This window comes from Macrotis lagotis, chromosome 1, assembly GCF_037893015.1.
Source record: "Macrotis lagotis isolate mMagLag1 chromosome 1, bilby.v1.9.chrom.fasta, whole genome shotgun sequence".
Classification (NCBI taxonomy): Eukaryota; Metazoa; Chordata; class Mammalia; order Peramelemorphia; family Peramelidae; genus Macrotis; species Macrotis lagotis.
The window spans coordinates 411325304-411351190 of NC_133658.1; the positions used below are offsets into that span (position 1 = coordinate 411325304).

At 37.4% G+C, this 25887-nt stretch overlaps 3 protein-coding genes and 1 pseudogene across 9 annotated transcripts in view; all 4 read right to left on the bottom strand.

The window, feature by feature from the left end:
- LOC141506235 (protocadherin alpha-8-like) overlaps positions 1-25887 on the bottom strand; it is a 300051-nt gene that overhangs the window by 207211 nt on the left and 66953 nt on the right. The gene's annotated exons all lie outside the window — the stretch shown is intronic.
- Positions 42-3967, bottom strand: LOC141506238 (protocadherin alpha-3-like). The gene has a single exon (XM_074212807.1). It carries the CDS (start codon positions 3962-3964, stop codon positions 1505-1507), a length of 2460 nt encoding a protein of 819 aa, XP_074068908.1. The 5' UTR covers positions 3965-3967; the 3' UTR covers positions 42-1504.
- Positions 8675-11216, bottom strand: LOC141506237 (protocadherin alpha-5-like). Its single transcript, XM_074212805.1, has one exon. It carries the CDS (start codon positions 11214-11216, stop codon positions 8709-8711), a length of 2508 nt encoding a protein of 835 aa, XP_074068906.1. The 3' UTR covers positions 8675-8708.
- LOC141506239 (protocadherin alpha-9 pseudogene) lies at positions 18647-25870 on the bottom strand (annotated as a pseudogene).

Consider the following 25887-nt stretch of genomic DNA (forward strand, 5'->3'; position numbering starts at 1 on the left):
GTGAAAAATGAAGTAATTATTTTTTTCTAAAATGTAAGTAAATGTAACCTTTAATCAAGTGAAGTTATAGAAGTGAGTTCACTGGTGTTGGACTTTAGTGTGTGGATGTACTCCATCTCATGATTCACATGAGCATCTCATATGTTATTTAGAAACTTACAAAGTTGATAGCATTGTTTGCCAGTAATGATACAGTCCAACATGTAACAGATATATCAGATGAATCCACATCTTCCAGACTCCATAGTTGACTTTCTAGTTATTACTCCACAATGCTAAATGGAACAATAATCCATTAAAATAGATAAGCTCTGAAGATTTTAATGCTTCAACAAAAATGTGATTGAAGAATCAATGAGGCTTTCCCCCCCATTATGCTGGAAGTACTGGAAAGCTCCTAGAGAACAGAGATTACTTTTTTGGTCTTTGGTAAATTTAACTCTCAGCACAATGCTTGCCATATGCTGAGCACTTAATAAATGTTAGTTTACTATCTGATTTAGTGATATTATATTTTCTAATTATGAGAACAAACAATAGTTAGATGACAGGAGCTCTTACAATACAAAACAGAGTAACTATTATAATAGCATTCATTTAAAGAACACTTTAAAGTATGTATGAGTCTTTCCATAAGTTATTTTCTTTCTTACATACTTATCCTCAAAAGAGTACTATTCTTTGAAATATATGTCACTATACACAGAGAGAGAGATTATTTTTTAGGAATGATAGAATCTTTCACTGTTGTATTCAGGATAAATATTTTGTTTTAGATGCTTACTAGATTTTTTAATTTAACTGGGATTTTGATGGTGACTAGACTAAAGGATTGGAAATTATTTCCTGGAATTGGGAATGCTTTCCTTGAAGTAGATGTGCTATGGTAGATGGTTTAGCTATCTAATGATATTTGAAGTGAGCCTGAGGAAGCAAAATGAGATTTGTACTTAGTTTCAGAGAGCAGACCCTGGAGCAGAGAAAAGGGACTTTCCTAATGATTAAGAGTTATCCAGAAATGAAATGGATTGCCTTGAGATGTTCTGGGATTCCCCCCCACCCCACAAGACATATTCAAGTATAAACTAAAAAAACTACTTTTGTCTTTTTGCACATTTGCATTACATGTTCTGTGAGACCCCTGTCCAATTATGAGATTATAAAATTTTGGAAAATGCAGTACATGTATGAGGGATTCGCAGTGCCATTCAGATTGAAAATATATTCAATTGTGGGTGGAGGGCTGGAAAATCAGGAGAAAGGTGTGAACTGTCAGAATACAGTGACAACAATGCAAGGTCATAATAAATGTGTAAAAAAAAGACAAAATGTAAATTGTGAGGAATGTGTCATATAATTAATATCAACCAAATCTAAAATCCAACTACTTAAGCTCAACAAAAACCTAAAACAAAACAGGAGGAACAAGAACAAGAAGAATAATTAAAATCGATCTTGCCATTCTACCAAGAAAACCAAATAATACAGAGAGAAGAAAAACAAGCTACACATGACTTAAGACAGTTTTGTGACAACAGACAAAATATCTCAAATAACTCACCTGGTCAGAGGAATTTGTATTTTCTTCCTTCGGGTCCCCTTTATTCACAGAGCCAGGACAAGGAGGAAAATTGGGGCTAAAGGCCATGAGGTCGTTCTTGGCCGCCCCCTCCCCAGAAAAACCTTTCTGGCGCCTTTGCTGAGAATGAGACCAGTTCTCTATTCCACTAGAACACATCAGCGTAGGTTTCCCATTCTCATACTCACTCCTCCTTTGGGGTGCTGCACACCGCAGCGATACATACAGAAGCAAACTGAGTACTAAGAGGCTGGATACCGAACAGATAGCAATAATCAAATATATATTCACATCTACTAGAACTGTCTCCTTCCCCAAACCTGCAGAAGCAGCGGACCTGGACATTCCAGAAAAAGTTTTCGGGGATAATCCACTTTCCACTATCGACATAATCAAAGTAGCAGTGGCAGACAGCATAGGTTCGCCATGGTCTTTTACCAGAACCAGCAATGTCTGTTTTCTTGAGTCCGATTCCTCCAATTCTCTAGTGGTGCTGATTTCACCAGTGTACAGCCCCACCCGGAAAGGGCTGCGCCCAACGCCCATCTTGGGCAATAGTTCATAAGAAAGCCATGCATTGTAGCCTGAATCTGCATCCACAGCCCGGATCTTCGCTACTACGTGACCTACAGCCACCGACTGTGAAATCAGTTCGTTTGCTGGGCTCCCACTAGTCCCAGAACCCGCTTGAGAAGGTAGTACCGCCGGTGCGTTGTCGTTCTCATCCAGCACGAATACCTGGAGGGTCACATTGCTGCCCAAAGGAGGAAAGCCCGCATCCTGAGCACTTACCTGGAACTGCAACAGCTCCAGTTCCTCATGATCCAAGGGCTGCAAGGCGAACACTTTCCCACTCTCCGAGTGCACAGACACGTAACTCGACAGAGGTCGCTCCCCTACTCGCCGCTCCACCAGCGAGTAAGAAACTAGAGCGTTCTCCTGAGCATCAGGGTCTGATGCCGAAACAGTAAAGATGTGATGGCCTGGGGGGTTGTTCTCCTTCACGAACACGGTGTACAAAGGCTGCTCGAAGGCAGGCGCGTTGTCATTCACGTCATCAATGCCCACAGAAATTCTGGCGGTGGTCCACATAGCTGGAGTCCCCCCATCCTTCGCAGTCATCACTAGTTCATAGGCTGGCACGCTCTCCCGATCCACCGTACCTTCTAATACTAGGGAGTAGTAATTTCTGAAGGTGGACACCAGTGTGAAGGGCCCTGGGGGAGACAGCGAGCAAGTCACCTGCCCGTTGGCACCTGAATCACGGTCAGACACGCTGATGAGGGCGATGACAGTGCCTGGCGGAGCATCCTCACGAACTGGCAAAGACAACGATGTCACTACCACTTCAGGGATATTATCATTGGTATCCAGAATTTCCACGACGACTCTGCAATGACCAGCCAACTGGGGAGTTCCCTTGTCAGTAGCTTCAACCTGAATTTTATACAATTTGATTTCCTCAAAATCAATATATCCCTTTACTTTTATAATTCCACTTACTGCGTCTATATGGAACTTGGCTTCTACATCTGGAGAAATATCACTTGTGAATGAATAAGTAATTTGACTGTTTAATCCTTCATCTGAATCTGTAGCATTTAGTTGAACTACCGGCGTCCCGTTAGATGTATTTTCCAGTAGTTTCACTTTATAGACTGTTTTGTCGAATTCGGGGGCATTGTCGTTGACATCCAGGACCGTGATCAGCAGCCGAACAGTTCCAGTTAACTCTGGTTTGCCCCCATCAGTAACTGTAAGCAATAAGTGAAGTTCTGGAGTTTCTTCCCTATCTAGTTGTTTTTTTAATACAAGTTTAATTTCCTCCTCTTTGTTTTTTATATCTAGAGTAAAATACTCATTAGGACTGAGCCTGTAAGACAACAGAGCGTTAGCTCCGATATCTGCATCCGATGCGACCTCTAGCGGAAACTGAGACTCAATTAACCTCGACTCTGCAATACTGAGATTCTTTTGTTTTACAGAGAACACAGGCGGGTTGTCATTAATGTCCTTGATCTCCACCTCCACATGGAAAACCTGCAGTGGCTTGTCCACAATCACCTCCAGGTGGATGCTACAAACAGGGTTGCGGGCGCACAACTCCTCCCGGTCGATCCGTGAATTCACAAACAAAATGCCATTCTGCGCATTTACCTCCAGATAGTCCCTGGGACCCTTGGATACCACCCGGAATAGCCGTGGCACCAGTTCCCCGACCTCTAGACCTAGATCCTGAGCGATTCGTCCCACGAACGCACCGTGTTTCGCTTCTTCCAGCACCGAGTAATGGACCTGACCGCTTCCTACTTCCCAGGCGGTGTGGAGAATAAACGAGAGGAGCAGCTGCCGGATTCCCAGGTCTTTTCTCTCGCAGAACATCATCGCAAATATTTGGTGAAATATTCCAATCACTGAATCACGCCTCGGAATAAAAATAATTCTTGCCTTCTTCTACAGCTGCTTTAAATCTAATCCTGATGAGTCCACCATGATTAGGCATCACCCACTAACAACACCCAGGGTATTTCAGGGGCCAGGGAGAAAAACTCTGCTTTGTGCTTGTTTGGATAACATCTCCTGGCAGACAGCGACATCATGTGGGCAAAATAGTAAGTAGGAAGTCGTCCTTAACTAATTCATGAGAGTAAAGAATTTAATTTTATTCTCTAAATTTATTTTCTGCAATTCATCCTTCGGGGCAGCATAGAACCATAATTTTGGATAAGAAATGTATTCCTGGATACTCTTGAAACATTAGTTTTCTTTTGTCACTTCATTATTTCAACACGGTTGCTTTATGAATGAAAATACACACTACTCTTAGTGCAGATGAAACCTTTTCTATTACTTTGAATATAACATTTAAGAATTGTTGAGGTGAAAAATTTCATTATGCTAAGGCCAATTATTATAACCTCTAGAAATTTAAGGGGGGGGGTTGCTCTGAGTGCAATAGGCATGCAATCTATTCCCAAAATCATATTAGAAATATATGACCTCTCAGACCTTGAACTTTTCAGGCACGATCACTGAGAAACAAAAGTCTAGTCCATACAAATGTAAGGCAAAGGCATTGTATTTTATGCTTTCAGAAAAGTAAAGAGCAGCTGGGTAGTGCAACCACTGGTCCCAGACTTGACACTTCCTAGTTGTGTGACTCTGTGCAAGTCACTTAATTCCAATTTGCCTTGACCAAAAAAAAGTATGAACCAATTTTAAATATTAAGTATTAATTTCATTATGCAAAGGTTATAAATTTAAATTGTGAAAATGGAAAATAGACATGAATTTGAAAAACCAGAACACCAGAGAAAGAAAAAATGATTCTAAGGGAAAAGAAATGGTCTTGAATTAGAAGAGTTGTTTTAGAATCCTAGTTCTTTTCTTACTGTGTCAGATTACATAAATTATTTAACCTTTCTAAACCTCAGATTCTTCATATGTAAAATGGAGATAATAGCTACCTCAATTTCCGCTATAAATTCATTGTGAGTATTAAAAGAGAATAATGTTTTGTAAATCCTAAAGTGTTAATTAAGGTATGAGTTTATTGCCAAAATATTCTACCTACAATTTATTCCTGCCCCTTCCTTGAAACACATCTTTGTTTAAAAAGTGATTAGCAGGTGTTAACCAATATTTAAACATTGTGTCCAGATAAACTTCTTCCCACAATTTCTATTCAAAGAAACCTTTAAAACCTGTCACTTCTTATAAGCAAGCTTCAACTTTTATGAAAAATTTAAGATTTCACATTTCATTATTAAATGTCAATTTCCTTAAACAGTAAAGGATATATCCTTTACACTGTCTTTTCATAATAAATCTGGATTTAATCATTCAAAAAATAACAGAAGAAATCACAACTACAAATAAATTTCAACTTTCTCACCTCTAGTAAAAAAGAGCTTCATTAATAAAATACATATATATATATATATAAGAATATGAAGTCCTTCAGATTGTTTTGTACAATAAACCATATTTTCATGGTTCAGAGAAGATATGAAACCCATTTTTCTTTATTCTTTTTCTTTAATTGACTTCAAAAAGTAAAACATAATTTTTAAAGATCCTATCTGAGGAGTTGTGTTTATTTTTTCTGTTCAGATGGTTTTGTACAATCAACCTCTAATTAACAAATTTAAACAAAGCACACCCTAGGCTGTCAAAGATCATCACCATAATCATAGAAGATGCCCTGATCAGAGTTCAACTGTACAATGAATTTCCTGTAGATAGCCATACAAATGTTTCTATTTGTGGGTGAAATTTTGTTAAATACATAAAACCCAAGAATGTTAAAGAATTTCAATTATAGGACCCATAGCCTTTCAAAAGGGAGCAGCTAAGGAATCCATTTGGAAAAAAACTAAATGGATTAAAAATGTCTAGTTCCTAAAGCATGACTTGAAATTGAATGGACAGTCCATTGTATTTATCAGTTCAACGATCTTGGACAGATTCTGTAGACAGACAAACTGAATAGATTGTTGTAAGCATAATGGATTTCCATTTCAGAAATTGCATTGTGCTTTTTCTTGATTACAATTAGTTCATGGCACAACATCCATCTTTTTAATATCAATATACTGAAAGTTCCACTGGATTAAGAACCTAAGAGTAAAAAAACCCTATATTTTCCAAATGATCAAAAATTTCAAGTGATCATAAAGAGAAATAGAGAGATTCATGATGGGAATGTAAGTAAGATAGACTACATTATCAATGATAGCTTAAATACAAAAAAAATGCAAAAGTTAAACCATCTAAGGAAATATATGACCAAAAAGGACAAGTCATGTACAAGAATTGGAATAATGGAGGGATTGTCTGAGTACTATGCTATTTGACACAAAATGCTGGATGATTTTCAATGCATTGATAAGATCCTCTAGATTACAGGTCCATTGAAGCATCATTCAAGAAGCCAAATTCAAATACATTAAGATATCAATCTTGTCTTTCTATAATATTTCAGGAAAAGCTGTTGATTTAGCTTGAAATGCTGTCATTCTTTAGGCTTGATTGAGTTTACTGGGTCCTCAAAATGACTTTTAATAAAGTCCCAACTAAAGAAAATCTTTGTAATTTCCTCCCAGTTCATAAACATCCAGATTATATTGATATTTACACTTCAAAGAGATTACTTGAAGAACTAAAAGGGTTTAGGAATTATATAAAGATATGATTTCATAATTACTATTTCCTTTTGTAATCACAACATAATAACATCTATAAAGTGTGCATCTAGTTGCACAGTTTTCTCATAAGTATATATACCATGGAACTAGAGATAACTGTCACCACTTCCACTACCATCTTAATGTTATAAAGATAAAGGCTGAATTAATTTTAAGAGGTAAGATTTGGTATTCAATTTAGGTAATGTGTTCAGTCATTTTAGTCATGTCCAATTCTTCATGCTCCAATTTAGTGTTTTTTTGACTAAAGTACTGAAATATTTTGCCATTTCCTTCTCCAAGCTTAAGTTTTAAATATTTGAAATCGGTCTAAATTTTTCCACCCCCCAAAGATGTCATTATTATTTCCCCAGAGTTTTTAATATAGTTAAACATTCATTTTATTGGTAAATATTCATATTGTTGCAGAGAAATTGGATTTTAGACACCCTAGATAATCATTTATTATAAAACAAGACACCTGTAAATTACTTACATGATGAAAAAACTATTTTATTTCATTATGTTGGTGGAATGGACAAACTTCATAATGTCATTTCAATAGTGATTTCAGTCTGCGAATTTCCCCAGAATGTCACCATCTTTAAATAAGAACTAATCCTTGCCTTTCATTTCTCATTCAAAATTAATTTTTAAAAGCCATCTAAGAAGAAAACCTCATGATGACAGAACTCGAACCAAGGATTCAAACATGAAATGAGGTAGAAGAAATGAACCACAAGAGCAAACCCCCCAAAAATGATATAATGAAAGAAGTGAATAACTTAAAAAGAAATCAGGGAGGGATGATACTTGGGATAGCTATGATGATGTAAGAAATAGAAGATATCAATAAAAACTCCTTTTTAAAAAAAAATCAGATGATGAATCAAGCTAAAGCTTTAGCCTGAAGTTCAAAATAGGGAAAAGAAAGTCATATTTGATGAATCACGTTGGACATGAGTGCTATAGACATAATGTCGCTCCTAAAACTTAAAAGGAAAAAAAAAGATCAAGAGTCCATTCTAACATCACGAGTAGCTACATAAATTCAATAAACTATTCTTTGTTTAAGTACATCTTTAGCTCTCTCTTCTCTGAAAAAAGACTATTATTGAATGAAATTAAACAAACAACTGTTGAGCATCTTTGGAGTATGTTCCTGGATGATGAGAGATGTACAAAGTTTAGACAATACATAGACACAATTCTGTCCTCACTGTTCTTTATATTCTAATAGAGGTTCAACTATGCAAAAAAAGTAATATGTGACAAATTTCTCAGAAGTACTATAGAGTGTGTCCCTGAAAAAATGGGAGAATTTCAGGAAAGATGCAAAAGAGGACATTTGAGTTAAGACTTCAAAAATGGATAGGAATTTAATAGTTGAAAAGACAAAGTGGAATATTCAGAAAACTAGCTTAGAGTAGATGGAAGAACTTATTTTTTTAATGGAAAGATGGGGTGTTGCATTATTTTAGAGGCTCTAAAATGCCCAGCAGAAGGTTTCCATAGGCAACGGGAAATCACCGCATAAATAAGATTAGTCAAGACACTTACAATGGCAGAAATTCACTAGTACTATTTACTGTTACTCTCAGTATACTTGTTAAAAATTTAAGTTGAATTGCTTTTTAAAAAGCAAGTTAAACTTTATCAAGAATACTTGACTGAGGGCGGCTAGGTGGCAGTGGATAGAGCACCAACCCTGGAGTCAGGAGTACCTGAGTTCAAATCCGGCCTCAGACACTTAATAATTACCTAGCTGTGTGGCCTTGGGCAAGCCACTTAACCCCATTGCCTTGCAAAAAAAAAACCCTTAAAAAAAGAGTACTTGACTGAAATAGTCCTGAACAATCTCTTTAAAGAGCTGAGGAGGGGGGAAGAGACGTAGAAGCAGAATAGGCGATGTAGCTATACAGTTGTGAGGATCAAATGAAAAGTTATTTGTAAAGAGCCTGGCACGTAATGGGTATCATGTAAATGCTAACTATATATTGGGAAAATTTAAAAATTAATATTACATAGTTGCTGAGATAGTAATTTTGACTCACCTTCCCGGAATGCTCCATCACAACTTCCTGAATTTGACCCCCTTCCCTAGAACCAGGAGGCTGGGGGAAATTGGGACTGAAAGCCATGAGGTCATTCTTAGTGACGTTATCCCAGGAATACACCTTCTGCTGCCGCTGCTGAGAATAAGACAAGCTCCCAACCTCGCTGGAACATACCAGCGTGGGCTTCCCAGGACCACATACACCTTTTGGGGGCGTGGAGCATCGCAGAGCCATATAAAGCAGCAGGCTCAGCACCAGTAAACTAGACACCGAACAGATGGCGATGATCAGATAGACATTCACATCCATCAGCGCTATGTCCTTTCCCATACCAGACTTTCCCAGAGCCCCAGAAGTACTAGATGAAGTTTTGAATGTTTGCCCGCTCTCCACCAGTGACACACTCACTGTTGCTGTGGCTGACAACACAGGTTTGCCATGATCCTTCACTAATACCAGTAGGGTCTGCCTCGCTGCATCCGAATCCTCTAGGGCACGCGTGGTGCTTATCTCGCCGGTGTACAGACCCACTCGGAAAGGACTGCGCCCAACGCCGTCCTCCGGCAGTAGTTCATAAGACAGCCACGCATTATACCCCGAATCCGCATCCACAGCCCGGATCTTCGCCACCACGTGGCCTACGGCCACTGACTGGGACACAAGCTCTGTCACTGGACTAACGCCAGCGTGAGGCGGCAGCACCACTGGCGGATTGTCGTTCTCGTCAAGCACGAACACCTGCAGGCTCACGTTGCTGCCCAGAGGAGGGAAGCCGGCATCGCGGGCGCTCACCTGGAACTGCAGCAGCTCCAGCTCCTCGTGGTCCAGGGGCTGCAGAGCGTACACTTTCCCGCTCTCCGAGTGCACGGACACGTAGCTCGACAGCGGGCGCTCCCCCACCCGCCTCTCCACCAGGGAGTACGACACCAGCGCGTTCTCCTGTGCATCTGGATCTGACGCCGATACTGTGAAAATGTGATGCCCCGGTGGGTTGTTCTCTTTTACAAACACCGTGTACACAGGTTGCTCGAAAGAAGGTGCGTTGTCGTTTACGTCACCAATGCCCACAGACACACTGGCCGTGGCCCAAAGTGCTGGCATTCCGCCATCCCTCGCGGTCACCACCAGTTCATAGGCTGTCACACTCTCACGGTCAACAGAACTATCCAGTACTAGCGAGTAATAATTCTTGAAAGTGGACACCAGAGTAAAGGGCCTGGAGGGTGACAGGGAGCAAGTCACTTGCCCGTTGGCTCCCGAGTCTCTGTCAAAAACACTGATAAGGGCTATGACTGTACCTGGCGGGGCATCCTCAGAGACTGGCAGAGACAAAGAAGTCACTGATACCTGAGGAGCGTTATCATTAACATCTAGTAACTTCACCATCACTTTGCAATGGCCTGTTAACGGAAAAGAACTTCTATCGACAGCTTCAATCTTGATTTCATATAAATTACATTCTTCATAATCCAGATTTCCGTTTACTCTTATTTCTCCTGTATTACTATCGATGCTGAATTTCGATCTTATATTGGCTAGAACAAGACTTCCAAAGTGGTATTGTATCTCTTTATTTACTCCTTCATCTGCATCAGAGGCGTTCAGTCTGATCACCAGCGTCCCATTAGGAACATTTTCGAATAATCTAACATTGTAGGTCGATTTATCGAATGCTGGGGCATTATCGTTTGCGTCCAGCACAGTGATCAGCAGTTGTGCTGTTCCAGTTAGTTCTGGTTTGCCTTGATCTGTAGCTGTCAATAATAAGTTGTGTTCAGGAGTGTCTTCTCTGTCTAAAGATTTCTTCAAAACTAGGTCTACGGATTTAGTGTCTTCCTCATTTGTATTTATCTCCAAGGTGAAATACTCACTGTCAGACAGCTTGTATGACAATTCTGCGTTTGCTCCGATATCAGCATCAGACGCGCCCTCTAGTGGGAATCTGGAATCTGAGGTCCTGGATTCTAAAATGAATAATTTTTGTTGCTTAACCAAGAATACAGGAGGATTGTCATTAATGTCCTTAATCTCCACCTCTACATGGAAAACCTGCAGCGGTCTGTCTACGATCACCTCCAGGTGGATGCTACAAACAGGGCTGCGGCCGCACAGCTCCTCACGGTCGATCCGCGAATTCACAAACAAAATGCCATTCTGCGCATTTACCTCTAAGTAGTCCCTGCGGTCCTTGGATACCACTCGGAACAGCCTCGGCACCAGCTCTCCGACTTCCAGACCCAGATCCTGCGCGATCCGTCCCACGAACGTACCGTGTTTCGCTTCTTCCGACACCGAGTAATGGATCTGGCCGCTCCCCACCTCCCAGGCTGTGTGGAGCAGAATGGAGAACAGCAGATGCTGGGCTCTCAGGCTCCTTCCCCAAGAAAACGCCATTGCAAAACCTGTCTTTCTCGATTCATAAATCACTCGTTCATGATTCGCAATTTAATTTCTTCGAAAAAAATTCTTATTCTTCTTAAATCCAATCTTCTTTGCTTGTTCTCTTCGTTGAATGTTGCTGTTCTTTCTGAATCAGCCATTGAATGAGCTTATTTCTATTGGGATGAAAAACGGCTTATCCTTTGTTAGACAATTCACCTTGTGGAGGACAGCGACATCATGTGGCTCAAATATGTAAGTATAATCGCGATTAACGTAGTGTGGTATTTCATTCACTTCTTTCAGGTCCCATTGCCTTCATTTCCTTTTAGTTCCATTGCTCTCTTAAAGAACCTTCAAAGGGTGTCGTATTTTGTTTATTTGAGTCTTAGATTCCTAGCATGATCTTGTCTTGTAAATTTACTCTTCCAAGCACAAGGTTGTATTAAATGTAAATCCCAGGGAAAATATAATTTTGAAGTTTTAACTTAATTGACTTCCAAATTTCCAAAGTACATATACAAGACTAGTGAAACTGTTTTTCCTACATAGTTTCTTTGAATTATCATTATTATTGGATGTGATTTTCCAGAAAATCAAGTTCTAGTAGTTCTTATTCTAGGTATGTGGCATACCTAGTAACCTCTTAAGATATAATTGCTAGTTAGTTGTCTTTTTTCAGTCCCACTCCACATTTCCATTTCTGTGGAAAATATCCTTTTATGATTCAAAAACTCAAGGTTTCAAATATTATTATACAGGTCTCAATTTGCCTACACAATCTTATATTATTGATGGTTAAAGAAACTACCACTCGCCTCTGTAAATTATTTATAGTTTTGTTCCCCTTCCATGTCTTTCATCATTTCTCTATTTAAGATGGAAATTTATTTTTAACATGCTGTGGACAATAATGTTTTCCTACTAAATTCAAAAGAATGTTTCACTTTCTGCTTTCTGTCCCTTCCAAGAGGAAAGATAGCTTCATTCTCTTACTAAACAGAAATGGTAAGGGAGAAATAATGTAACCTATTACTTTTAGAATTAATTTCACCTTTGTCAAAATTCATCTACTCTTTTATACACATACTAGGTTCATCCCTTTATTTTGAAATCGGTGCACTAATTTATTCAATACCAAGCTTATCATTTCTAAAGAATAAAATAATTTTTAGAGCTTCAAGGTCCAGATATTCCAAAGATGAAATTCTCTATTCAAGCTTGAATTATTGAAGTGGAGAGAATCTAAGATTTCCCTTTTCCAAAATATAAGTACATTTTAGCCTTGTGCTTAAAAAAAACCTTGCTTCTATCTATAACTGAGGTTATACTTATTCTCTTGGGTGTTTAATAACTATAAAGAATCTTAACATTAATCATGAATCCAAATACAATGAAATCATATATGCAAACAATGGAAAAATTTTTAAATAATATATAAATGTGAATTATTATTATTACTATTATTATTGGTGGTAGTGGTGGTGATGTTGTATATACCTAGGCAAAATCAGTCAGTTATAACTAAATTTTTTAAAAAATGACTTAGTTTTAAAAAATACATTAAAAAAGGGGGGCATCTAGGTGGCATAGTGGATAAAGCACCCACCCTGGAGTCAGCAGGACCCAGTTCAAATCTGACCTCAGACACTTAATAATTACCTAGCTGTGTGATCTTGGGCAAGTCACTTAACCCCATTTCCTTAAATAAAAATTAAAAAAAGAAATTTCTGGATCAACAATATTTGTGAGTAAAAGACAGGCAGAGATTTCTGGATCAACAATATTTGTGAGTAAAAGATAGGCAGAAAATTCACACCCAAATAAAAAAAATAAAATTCCATAGGGGAATACATTCATGGCTTCAGAGTCAAACTCATTCTTTTGGATGATTTTCTTGGTAAAAGCTGGAGTAGCTAGGTGAAACAGTAGACAAGAGCATCATGAGGTTCTGAAATCTGTCTTCAGAAATTTATTCAATATGTGAACCTTGGCAAATCATTAATTCTATTTGCCTTAGTTTCCTTATCTGTAAAATAGGGGTACTAACAATACCTACTTCCTAGAGTTATTTTGATGATAAAATGAAATAATATATGTGCTAGGCACATAGTAAGTATTGCCTTAAATAAATAAAAATAAAAAAGAAGAGACATAGGTTAAGGATAAATTATAAATATCACCTCAAATGACTGATAGTAGCAGTCACTGACTATAGTTCTGCATCAAGTACTTTGATTACTCATCTTCCAAGTAACTAATCCTAAAAAGAATCAAATTTAGACCTCAAAAGGGCCTCAGAGGTCATTTGGTCCTCCTATTAGAAATGGGAAAACTGAGCCTCAGGAGAAGAGGTATTTGCCCAAGGTCACAAATGAGAAAAGCACATTACATTAGAATCTAACAAGCAGTATTCAGGACAGAATACTTTGTAAAGAACGAAAACTGGAAATAAAGAAAGACTATAGAAGTAATGTCCTCAAGAGTATACAAAATATTAAATTATTTTCCATCAAAAATATGAAGTATATACATTTTAGTGACCTCAGGAACCATGAGACTTTGAACTTTAAAAAAATCATCCACTTCAGTTTCAAGGGGAAATCATTTTACTAATACAGAATTGGGGTCATCATTGAGCAAGATAGTCAAAGAGAAGTTTTGTCTTATCTTTTCATATTCCCTTTCCTTTATTTTTTCTCCCCTTACAACTTTGAGTATCAATTTCACCTGAACCTTTGGGCTCTGGCATGGCCTGCTAATCAGAAAAAGTCAATTCATACTATAACTGATAATGCTATTCTACTTACAAATATTTAGATTTTCTAAGATTTCCAGATGGGGCAATGTTTAATAGAAATGTATAAATTGGTACTTGCAAAATTTAATTTATTTTATGAATCTAAGTAGAGGTCATATTTTGACACAGATATTTTCTAAATACTCCTCACACTGCACTACCTAAGCAATTTGACCTATGTCCGAAATCCAAGAGGAAGTAAACTTCCAAAATAACAAGTAGATTAGTGATTTTGCAGTCTTGGACCAAGATAAGACACATAGAACAGAATGAGACCTGGGAGATGTGGAAAACTATAGTGAGTTTCTTGATGATCTCAGAAAGCACTGGAGGCTGACTTTAAAGATAATGAATGAGGAAGGCTAAAGATAATTTTTTCTTTGTTTTTGCAGATCCCAATAATCTGTTCATATCCACATTCAAATGTTTTAGATTATTGTTGCTTTTGATTGCTAGAGTTGAGTTCCCTCAGATTATAGGTTTCTCTCATTTTTTTTTGTTTCCTTAGGTTTTTATAAAACTGTTTCAGAAAGGGTTTTGGACTTCGCTACAGCATGTTATAAAATAATTGAAGGTGAAGGAACATGATGCTAAATAACTGAACTATAACAGAATTCGATAAACATTTAAATAAGATAGAATCAAGGGATGGCTCATAAATACCAGAGAGAATTTAAAATTCCTTACAATATGCAAATGTTTATTTATACATGCAATTTCATGCTCTTATACAGTAAAGAGATACTGTATTCTATACAATGAATTTTATGACTGAAAGTGTAGTGTACTAAAGAAAATTGTCTGTGAAATCATCTTTTCCCTTTACCAGACTTACTCCTAGATATCTTTAATAGTCCTATAGGTTTTCTCAAGATTAATTCTCTCCTTTCATTTTAGAAATAAGGAACTATGAATGTGTTGTGATGTTGCATATACTATCAGACACCTTCAGTCTTGGTTAGTTTTGTTCAACTGATTTTTTTCCTTTTATTTTTGATGTGCATTACAAGGAGTGGTTCATTCATTATGGGAAGTAAATATACGTTTTGAAATAAAAATAACAGTTTAAAACTTCTATTTTAAAAAATAAAGACACTAGAAATAAGAAGGCAGATAGAGTAGAAATATATGTCTTCTTGATTTTAGGGATGAATTGGAGACAATATTACTTGTGATATTTTTCATGCTTTTTAATTATTTATTCTCTTAAGATATCTTGAAATACAGTCTCTCAATGCTGTCAAAATTATGTCACTTCCAGCATCAGTTCTGGGTGGGCTTTTTCTGTTCCATCAGTTTCTCTAGCCAGTGATCTTCCTAATGACTACAGATATTTGTATAATATGCTTTATATAGATTATCTAATTTGATCAGAACCACTGATCTTATTCTGACATGAGGTGGATATTTTCTTGATATTTTCTCATAGCATATTAACTATCAAATTCAGAAGTTTCACTGCCATTGATAAAAAATATATATGGGGAAATCCGTAACCTAATGAGTTTCCCTATCAGAAACAATAATCTTTTAAGGTCCTTCATGCTTTAGACTTCAAATGGAAGATTATAAAACCTTGAGTGCTTGATATATTTGCAGATTATAAAGGGGAGGGTGGTCCACTCTCATATTGTAAAATTCCATTTTCTGGAATTACATGGAAGTTAGCCATTGTTTGGCTGAGAGACCATCTCTCAGGTGATTTGAAATACAAGAAATACCTGCTCAGAAGGCATATCTCTCTGGGACTTAAGAGCAAAGGAACTTGAGTAGTAAAAATCATCATCTCTGATGATCAAGAAGAGAGCTAGATATGAAGGATGCAAACAGCTCTTAAGAGGAAATTGTTCTTTTTCTTTACTGTTGTTTCTTCTTCAAAATGAAACACAGAAAAGAGAATTTCTCTCTTTATTCTGCTATCATTGTGTTTCACAATCGTTCCCTCAATGTGCTTCAAAACAGAACAACTTGTCCAATTGAATATTCTGTGCCCAATAGAAAATTAGATCTAGAATGATAGAGGATTAAGTTAAACTACAGAGAGGAGAAGATCCAGGGAGCTCACCCAAGTGTCCCTGGGAGAGATAGCCCAAAGAGAACAAGAAAAGAGTACAATGAGAAGAGAAAAGACTTCAGGGTCTCTTTTAAAAGTTAGAAGTTAAGAGTTGCTTTGATGAAAAATGTTCATGTAAATGTGTACCTCCCTACTTAGTGCTTATGTCCACATTTCCCTCTGAAATTGGGTATAGCTGGGAGAGAGTTTGTCCCAAGTTTATGGGGAGGAGGGTTCATTGCTATAATTCATTCTATTCTGAATACTAAAGGTGATCTGTGAATTATATTTATAAGGCCTGTGTTGCAATAAAGTTCTTTGAACTCAGAGAAATCAGTTACTCAGTATATACAACCTGTGAGATGTTTGAATGATCCAGAAGCACAAAATTTGCTTTGCTTCATTTTGCATAAACTTTGTTATCCAATTTCCAGTTTCATCTAAAAATATGTATGGTATGATAGAGCTTAGTTGTATTTCATTCATCCTTTTGAAAGACCCATTTTGTTAGGCAATGCTGCAATAATATTCTCCCTTAGGGGTTGCAAATTAGTTTCTACTTTAAATTGATGTGGTTTCTCTCTTGGCATGTCACTTTGATACTTGGTAATGAGATTCGATTTCTTGGATTACATGACTAATGGATTTCATGTTAAATTTCTCTGATGGTAATAGTAACTATTTATTCTTTATATTTACCAGGTTTCAGAATCCAAAGTTCTTTTGAATAAGTCAGATAACTGCTTCTTTTCATTGCACACAGTAACTATTCCTGTATCTTTATCCCTACTTTATCCCTACTAATTTGTTATAACTCTGAATATAAAATTGCTTTGGAAATTGCTCTAACATATTAAAGTTGAATGATACTGAGCAAATCATTTAATCATGTAGGTAGACTATATACAAATTGGAGATCTGCATATCTGAAATGAGGTTCCATACTGAAAGTTCTCTTCTCCAATGAAATCATAGTTCTGGAGTAAAGTAAATGGATATACATTTTTTGGAGCTCACCATTTCCAAAACTGCTCACTTTCTTCTTGTAAAGAATATTTATAACAGTCTGCAAAATGTTGGCCTTCTTATTTTTTTAATTTAAGGCAATGGGAGTAGGAGTGACTTGTCCAAGGTCACACAGCTAGGCAATTATTAAGTGTCTGAGGTCTGATTTGAACTCAGGTACTCCTGGCTTCAGGGCCAGTACTCTATCCACCTAGCTGCCCCCATCCTTTTATTTTTTAACCTTGAAAAACTACTTCCAAAAAAATTTTTGGCTATTGTCCCCCATTTCCCACCCCCTTCTCTCTCTCCAGGAGCTTCCTGTCACTCTCATTCCTTAATCTTTTCTTGTTTTCTCCAACCTTTTCTCTCTTTTTCTCTCTTTCCTGTTTCTTCTCCCTCTCTTGATTCTGTCTGTCTCTGATTCTGTTTCTTTCTGTCTTGCTGTCTGTGTGTATTTTCCCCAGAAAGATATGTCAAGCTTTCGATCAAAGTTCTCTTATACTTCTTACTATACAACTATACTTACTATACAACTAGTGCATAAACTTCACAGTGATCTCTCTGATCTACCTGAGCACAGCAAGACAAAATGACAAAACATCCTTTGAAGTTTAGGAATACGATGTAGTCTTTGATCAACAGATCATCTATCCAAGAAAAAAATTAAGAAAAAATAAGAAAATTTCCTGAGAATTTGGAACATCAAATATCTGACATGCCTTTCAAGAAAATGACAATCCTTATGTGCAGAAAAGCACTAGTCTAAGACTGAAACCCTGCTTTTTTCCCCAAGATTTTAAAGAAACTCCACTTCAAAAACTAAATTCATGCACAAATAAAGAATGCTAATAAAGCTACTTTTTCTTGTTTAGTAAGAAATTCCACCAAGTTTATTATATTATTATTATTTTCTGATCTCTCCCCTCAACCTTGGAGTAATTCATAAACATAAAAAAATTTCAAGTTACATCTAGTAATAACTAACCAATCTAGGAGATTTTTCCCAAGGAAATCCTATTTCAGGAGCCCCTTAGATGTAAAACAAAAATATGAGTCACCATGTAGAGTGCTCTGCTAGGAGAATGCTTAATGATTAATTTAAAAAAAACATTTTCCTTTTTAAAAACATGTACCAAAGAACTATTTAAAGGTCATTTAAAAAGTTCAGTGAGGAACCTAAAGCGCACTTTAAAAAAATACTCTAGAGAATTATTGATAACAAAGTTTATAATTAAAATTAAAATTAACTTATGTAATTATATTAGTATATAACTAAAATTGACTGATATATTAGAGTTGTGAGGATAGGAGATAATATATGTAAAGCATTGAGCATATAGTATGTGTAGTACCTTTAAAACCTTTATATGTTAGCCATTATTCATCGTAAACGAATGCAAATAATGTCACCTAATGTTCCAAAATATTAAACAAGTAAAATAAAGAGGAATTAGCTGTTTGATCTCCAGGGAAAGTTTTCAGAAATAACAAGTTTAATTTGATGAGTGACTTGAGAAAAATAGCCAAATAAAGAAAATGGGAGAAAAAGCCCTACGTAAATTTTTGAGAAAAATAGCTCCTGTGATCAAATATAAATTGAATAATCAGTTTTTAAAAACTCTAGTACCCACCTTGGCAGAATGATCCTGCCCCACTGCCTGCTGCTCGGTACTGTCTGCTTGGCCAGAACACGGAGGGAGGTTGGGGCTGAAGGCTATAAGATCGCTTTTGGCACCTCCTTCTCCAGAGCAAACCTTCTGCCGCCTTTGCTGGGAATAGGACCAGCTTCCTACCTCGCTTGAACACACCAACGTGGGCTTCCCGGGTCCATAAACATCCTGTACCGGAGCTGAACACCGCAGTGCTACGTACAACAGCAGACTCAGCACCAACAGGCTGGATACTGAGCAGATGGCGATTATTAGATAAACATTCACATCCAGCGCCATTGCCTCTTTCCCGACACTAGCCACTGACCTGGACACACTAGAGAAAGTCTTGAGTGCCTGCCCACTCTCCACCACGGATATACTCAGAGTGGCAGTGGCTGATAGAGGGGGCTCCCCGTGGTCTTTTACTAGAATCAGCAACATCTGCCTCAGTCCATCTGTCTCCTCCAAGGACCGAGTAGTACTGATCTCACCTGAGTACAGACCCACGCGGAAAGGGCTACGAGTAATGCCCATCTCTGGCAGCACCTCAAAAGACAGCCACGCATTGTAGCCAGAATCTGCATCCACAGCCCGAATCTTCGCCACGACGTGGCCCACAGCCACCGACTGTGACAACAGCGTGCTTCCTGGACTAACCCCAGCGTGAGGCGGCAGCACAACTGGAGCGTTGTCGTTCTCGTCCAGGATGAACACCTGCAGGCTCACGTTGCTGCCCAGAGGAGGGAAGCCGGCATCGCGGGCGCTCACCTGGAACTGCAGCAGCTCCAGCTCCTCGTGGTCCAGGGGCTGCAGAGCGAACACTTTCCCGCTCTCCGAGTGCACGGACACGTAGCTCGACAGCGGGCGCTCCCCCACCCGCCTCTCCACCAGGGAGTACGACACCAGCGCGTTCTCCTGCGCATCCGGGTCGGACGCCGACACCGTGAAGATGTGACTGCCGGGCGGATTATTCTCCTTCACGAACACTGTATATACAGGCTGCTCAAAGGTAGGTGCATTATCGTTCACATCGGCAATGGTCACAGTCACGCTGGCAGTAGCCCAAAGCACTGGCTTCCCACCATCTCTCGCAGTCACCACTAACTCGTAAGCCGGCACTCTCTCCCTGTCTAGAGACCCCTCCAACACTAACGAGTAGTAATTTCTGAAGGTGGACACCAGCGTGAAAGGATTTGGGGGTGACAGCGAACAAGTCACTTGTCCGTTGGTACCTGAGTCTCTGTCAGACACGCTGATGAGAGCGATAACTGTGCCCGATGGAGAGTCTTCTGGAACTGGTAGCAACAGCGACTTCACTGCTACTTCGGGGACATTATCATTGACGTCCATCACTTCAACCAAGATCATGCAGTGACCCACCATCTTGGGAATTCCCTTATCGGTCGCCTCTACCTGGATTTGATATGATTTACTTTCTTCGAAATCTATTGGTCCAATCACTCTGATGTCTCCATCCATTGGATCTATTGAAAACTTAGACAGTACATTTGGGGGGACATCTCTCTCAAATGAGTAAATAATTTGGCTGTTTGTTCCTTCGTCCATATCTGAGGCAATTACTTTTATTACCATTGTCTCGTTTAACGAGTTTTCTGCTAATCTAACTTTATACACTTTTTTGTCAAATTTAGGGGCATTATCGTTCACATCTAATACTGAGATCTGCAGTTGAACTGATCCAGTAAGTTCTGGATTGCCCCCATCAGTGGCAGTAAGCAATAAGTGAAGTTCGGGAGTTTCTTCTCTGTCTAAAAGTTTCTTCAATACCAAATTGAGAGGTTTAATTTGTTCATCATTGCTTTGTATATCAAGAGAGAAAAAATCATTTGGGCTTAGCTTGTAAGTAAGAACAGCATTCACCCCGATATCTGCATCCGATGCGCCCTCTAGTGGAAAACGAGAGTCTAATGGGCTGGATTCAGAAATAAAAAGATTCTTTTGTGCTGCTGAGAACATCGGTGGGTTATCATTAATGTCCTTGATCTCCACCTCCACATGGAAAACCTGCAGAGGTTTGTCCACAATCACCTCCAAGTGGATGCTACAAACAGGGCTGCGACCGCACAGCTCCTCACGATCGATCCGCGAATTCACAAACAAAATGCCATTTTGCACATTTACCTCCAGGTTGTCCTTACGGTCGGGAGAAACCATCCGGAATAGCCTAGACACCAGCTCCCCGACCTCCAGACCCAAATCCTGAGCAATGCGGCCCACGAACGTACCATGTTTCGCTTCCTCCGGCACCGAATAATGAACCTGGCCGCTCCCCACCTCCCAGGCTGAGTAAATAAGAAGACAATGCAAAAGATTCAGACCGCCTCGCCCGGAAAATCCCATCGCAAATCCTTTCTTCAAGAATAATGTCATCTATTTATGACTCGAAACAGACATCATCTTTAGGAATATTCTGTGAATCTTTAAATCCAATTTTTTTTTTCCGGTTCTGGTCCCTTTCGTGTTCTCCGAAGCAGCTATTGAATGAGCTTCTTTCTACCACCCAGGAGAAAGTGGTTTCTTTGTTAGAAACTCACTTTGCGGAGTATGGCGACATCATGTGGTTCAATTTGTAAGTACTATCGCGATTAATTTGGTGCAGGTTTTATTTCTTCAGTCTTCTTAGATTTATCTGTTGTTAATTTCATATGTCTAGTAGAACTCTTGAAATTATAGTTTCATTTTACAACGTTATTTTATATAATATCCAAGAATATATTATAATTTCCTTTTCATATCATCACCTATAAAGTTCCATAACATACATACAAGATAATAGATTTTTTTCTACCTGAATAATGGGGAAATTATTATTGTACTGTAGTATTGTGTCAGGCTTTACTGTTTGTCATGTTCCTTTGATTTGCTATCAATTTTTTGTTACTTAAATGGAAAATGTCATGCCTTTACATATCAATCAGATTTCCCCTCTACTTTCCTAGTTTTTCTGATTCCATGGTCAACTTTCCTTCATTAAGCTGCATTTCTTCCCATTGGCTCTAGAAAGTTATAACTGTGAAAATAAAATGTCCTTTCTCCCCTCTATTGCATCTGCTAGAGTTAAAATAAAATTATTTCTTTTCTCTAAATGTTTTTCTTTATCACTGAGAAATCATATCTCAAAATGGAAAAATTTTCCCCAGATTATACCTCACATGAAAAGTCTCATTTTCCCTAAAGAGAATAACCTTAGAGATTATAATGTGATTAGTTTTTCTTCCACATCTTCAGACAAAAATACTATCACTTTGATTTTAAACTTATATAAAATCTTATTTGATACTAGTTGATTGATGACACTTTTTTAAAAAGTATCAATCTAAAAGTGCTTATGGAAAAAAATTTAGACACCTGAATATCTCTAATGCTTATCAACTTAAACTGAGAAAATTGGAGGTTGCCTCTTCCTCTCTTCTTCCTGTATCTGTTTCATCGGTTTACAGAATTCCTTATAAGTAAATTCTCTCTACTAAAGAAGATTAGCACTTGCTCTGCAGCTCATAGTCTTTTAGTCCTGAGAAGCAGAGAGAAGTTTGCCCTGTATCACACAAGTTGTATGTATGATAAGCAGGACTTGAACCCAGGCCTTCCTGACTCTAAAACCAACTGCCTTCCATAATGGAGAAATGAAAGTTAAGAGAAGAAAACTTTCTGTCTACCTATATCTGCATAGAATGGGAGGAGGGCTGAAACCAACTGGGGTTTGGAGAAGTCACCCCTTTAACCAAAACCTTGGAATGAGTAACACTTCTCTTCAACACATCACCCTTTTTGCCTTTTTCCATGGGTCTCAAGAGTCCTAGTACTGCCTTACAATCTTTGAAAAATTAAATAAACAAAAACTATAAGTGATATATTCTTCTTCATTACTTAAAAAGTCCTTTTGCCATTAAAACATCGTGGGCTTAGAGTTGTACAGAATTTTGGGGATTATTTTGTCAAAAATTTTTATTTTACAAATGAAGACAAGATGCCCCAAAAAAGTGACTTGCCCAAGTTCACACAAGAAAAAAGTTACAGACCTAGCTTTCAAGAGCAGGTTCTCTAATTCCAAAGCCAGCATTTAATTATTCTCTAACAGAGCTTATCCCCTAATTTAGTTTAGTCTCACAGTACCCCTGGGGTGGAGGAAGAGAGGTAAAAATACAATTTTTCCATATTATAGATATGAGATCAAGTAATTTACATAAGATCACAGAACAAATAATTATACCATATTCAATTCAAATCTAATTTCTTATCCAGTGATCTTTCCTCAAAACCAACATTACTGATTTACCATAACCCTAGCAAGCTTCCTTTTGTAACACATTCTTTGCTCAAAAACAAGATATGTAGTCCCAATACCTTGAACCCGGCTCTATGATGTACATTTCTATTTTAAAATGTGCTTTAAAATGCAAATGTTTCTAAGTAAGGTAATACATTTCTATGGCAGTTGCTCAAATTTGGCATTTTGGGTGTATAATGAACCATCAGATACTTATGTGAGTGGGTATCTCAGGCAAAACCTATACTTGTGAGGTGGAAATGGATTTTAACTGTATCAGATAAATGTATTTCTGATTCAAATAAATTGCCAAGCTTGTGAGAAATGAGAGATTTGGAGTCTTGGATGGGCCACATATAGCTACGAACTTCTTTGCTCCAGGATATTAATTCTCAATTGCTGCTATGAAGTCCCAACATAATGGTAATCTAAATCTGGGTCAGGAATCACTTTCTTTTATTTATTATTTTATCTAATTACATTAGGTCTAATGTTCCCAGATAAAACTATTTAGTTCTGCAAGCTGCAGGCATAGTGTTGAATTCTTTTCTCAATTCAGCATTAGAAGAAACTTTCTGTACAAATGTTGAAGCATTACCATTCATTATTCTTGGTCACATTGGATGCCATACAGAGTAGAGGCCAAATAAATCCTTATTAAATTTAGCCAAAATGTTATTTCTACCATCTCTGTACTTTTAAAAAAGTATACAGTAAAATTTGTCTTAATAATCACAATTATACCATTATTTTTTATATTTAATTTCATAACAATCTGATTTATTTTCATTCCACCTATTTATGATTCATTTTTTTTTATTTTTACAAGTCAATGGGGTTAAGTGACTTGCTCAAGGTCATATAGCTAACTAATTATTAAGTGCCTGAGGCTGGATCTTAACTTAGGTTCTCCTGACTCCAGGGTCACTGTTCTCTATCCTAGCTGCCCCACTAGTTATAATTCTGATTTCTAGTCTGATGTAGTTTTATCCTTAACACCACACAACTTGTTGAAGACTCATAAGACTCTTCAAATTTTCCGGGCTTGTTTTAAATAGGCCAAAGTATTCATCTACACCTGGAACAAATCTACCTCAAGGATGTCTGTTTGGCACTCAGAAAAATCTCCCCAGTCATCCCTAGTCTTCCTTCTTTTGCTTTGGATAAGTGCATGAAACTTTCCCTGAGGACTTATGACATAAAGTGTTTGGGAAAGCACAAGAATTTGAATTCGAAAGAATCAGTATGTTGTATGCAGGCAAAAGTTAATTATTATTCACTAAAAAGTATAAATGATAGAGTGGTGTTCTGAGTTTGCCTTATAGAAATTGAAAGCACTTGCGTTATTAAAAATAAAAAAAAAGTCTTCCCTGGTTTTTCATAATTCTAAAGTCAAGCAATCATATTTAAGATCTCACTTTCTGAAATGATGAGTGTGTGAATATCATATATTATAAATATATATGTATAATATATATTGCTAGCTTAAGATCCTGTAAGATATCCAAACTGAGTAGTATTGGGATTTTCCTGTCAAATGCACTTCGGGATCCTTTTTCTAAAGGAGGTTTTCCCATAGGCAAGAAGTTACAGATCAGATTTGAATCAGGATACAGCTCTAGCCATGAATAATCTAAGAGGTAGTAGATGCAGATGTGAGGATATTGGATGATGAACTTTGCCTCTCTGGCCTGAAACTGTCTGGATCCATGCCTGAAATTCATACTTGGATGTCCCAGTTCTTTTTCCAGAAGATTGTAATTTTCAGAGAAGTCCTTCCACAAGCCAAACAACAAGCACTGAAGTGACCTATTCCACAAGTATTGGCTTTCAAAGATCAAGCAATAAGACTGAAGTTTCTAATTGTATCAAAGTAAAGATTAGTTCTCTAATCTTGGTTGCTACAAAGCCAATAATTTGCATATTTTCACCAAAAGAGGTTTTCTGATTAACTGAAATGATACTCAACTCCCAAACTTCATCATCTCTTCTATTCTGGAAGTAACTTTATTTGGTTGAGTGCTAATCAGATATCACCTTCTAAAATAATTTTAATTCAATCTATAACAGAATACATAGAATAAATCCGTGAATGACCTGGAATATGGAGGGGACAAAAACTAAATAAAACCCAGAATTCCATAAATATGTAACTGATGGAAACTCAAAGAACTCAAACAATTGGATGAAAAATCCAAAAGTAACTTAGAGCTTTTATATCATGAGCACTTATCTCACAAGATTTTTGTGAAGATCAAATTCAAAAATATACACAAAACATTTTGCAAATTTTAATGTGATATATCCATGTTGGTTAACTGTAGCATAGATGACTAATTCTGTGCTTTATAAAGCATTTTTCAGAGAGTCTATAAATGTTATTAATAACAAAGTAACATTCAGTCTTATCACTAAGGTTTCAAACATTGGCTTTGCCTACCAAAGAAATGGAATGCATTCAAGAATAATCAAAATGAGAATTTTGCAGAAGGTAATATTCATACTAATGATATGTATGGTACAAAATAATTATGTAATTCTTTTTAGAACAGAGATATATAATGGGAATTAGCCAGCAGAAGAATTCCATACAAATATTACTCTTTTCATGATGCTCTAAGTAAAAGATAAGAGAAAGTATGTCCCAAAAAAAGGCCCACCCATAAGAGGGAAGAGAATGGGAAAAAAGGGAAGAAGATGGAGGAAAAAGAAATGGAAGAGGGGAAAAGAAGACTTGAGAAATTTTATCAGGTTTTTAAGAAATGAAAGGGATATTTAGAAGAGAGAAAATAAAAATTTTAAAGGAAAAATATTGAGTACCAAGAGTTGTCCAGCATTTTGAGGGAAATAGGAATTTTTTGTAAACAGAAATAAAAATATATAAACAG

Excerpts from the sequence above, each read along its gene's own strand:
- LOC141506237 (XM_074212805.1), bottom strand. The coding sequence starts at position 11,216 with ATGGCGTTTTCTTGGGGAAGGAGCCTGAGAGCCCAGCATCTGCTGTTC.
- LOC141506238 (XM_074212807.1), bottom strand. The coding sequence starts at position 3,964 with ATGATGTTCTGCGAGAGAAAAGACCTGGGAATCCGGCAGCTGCTCCTC.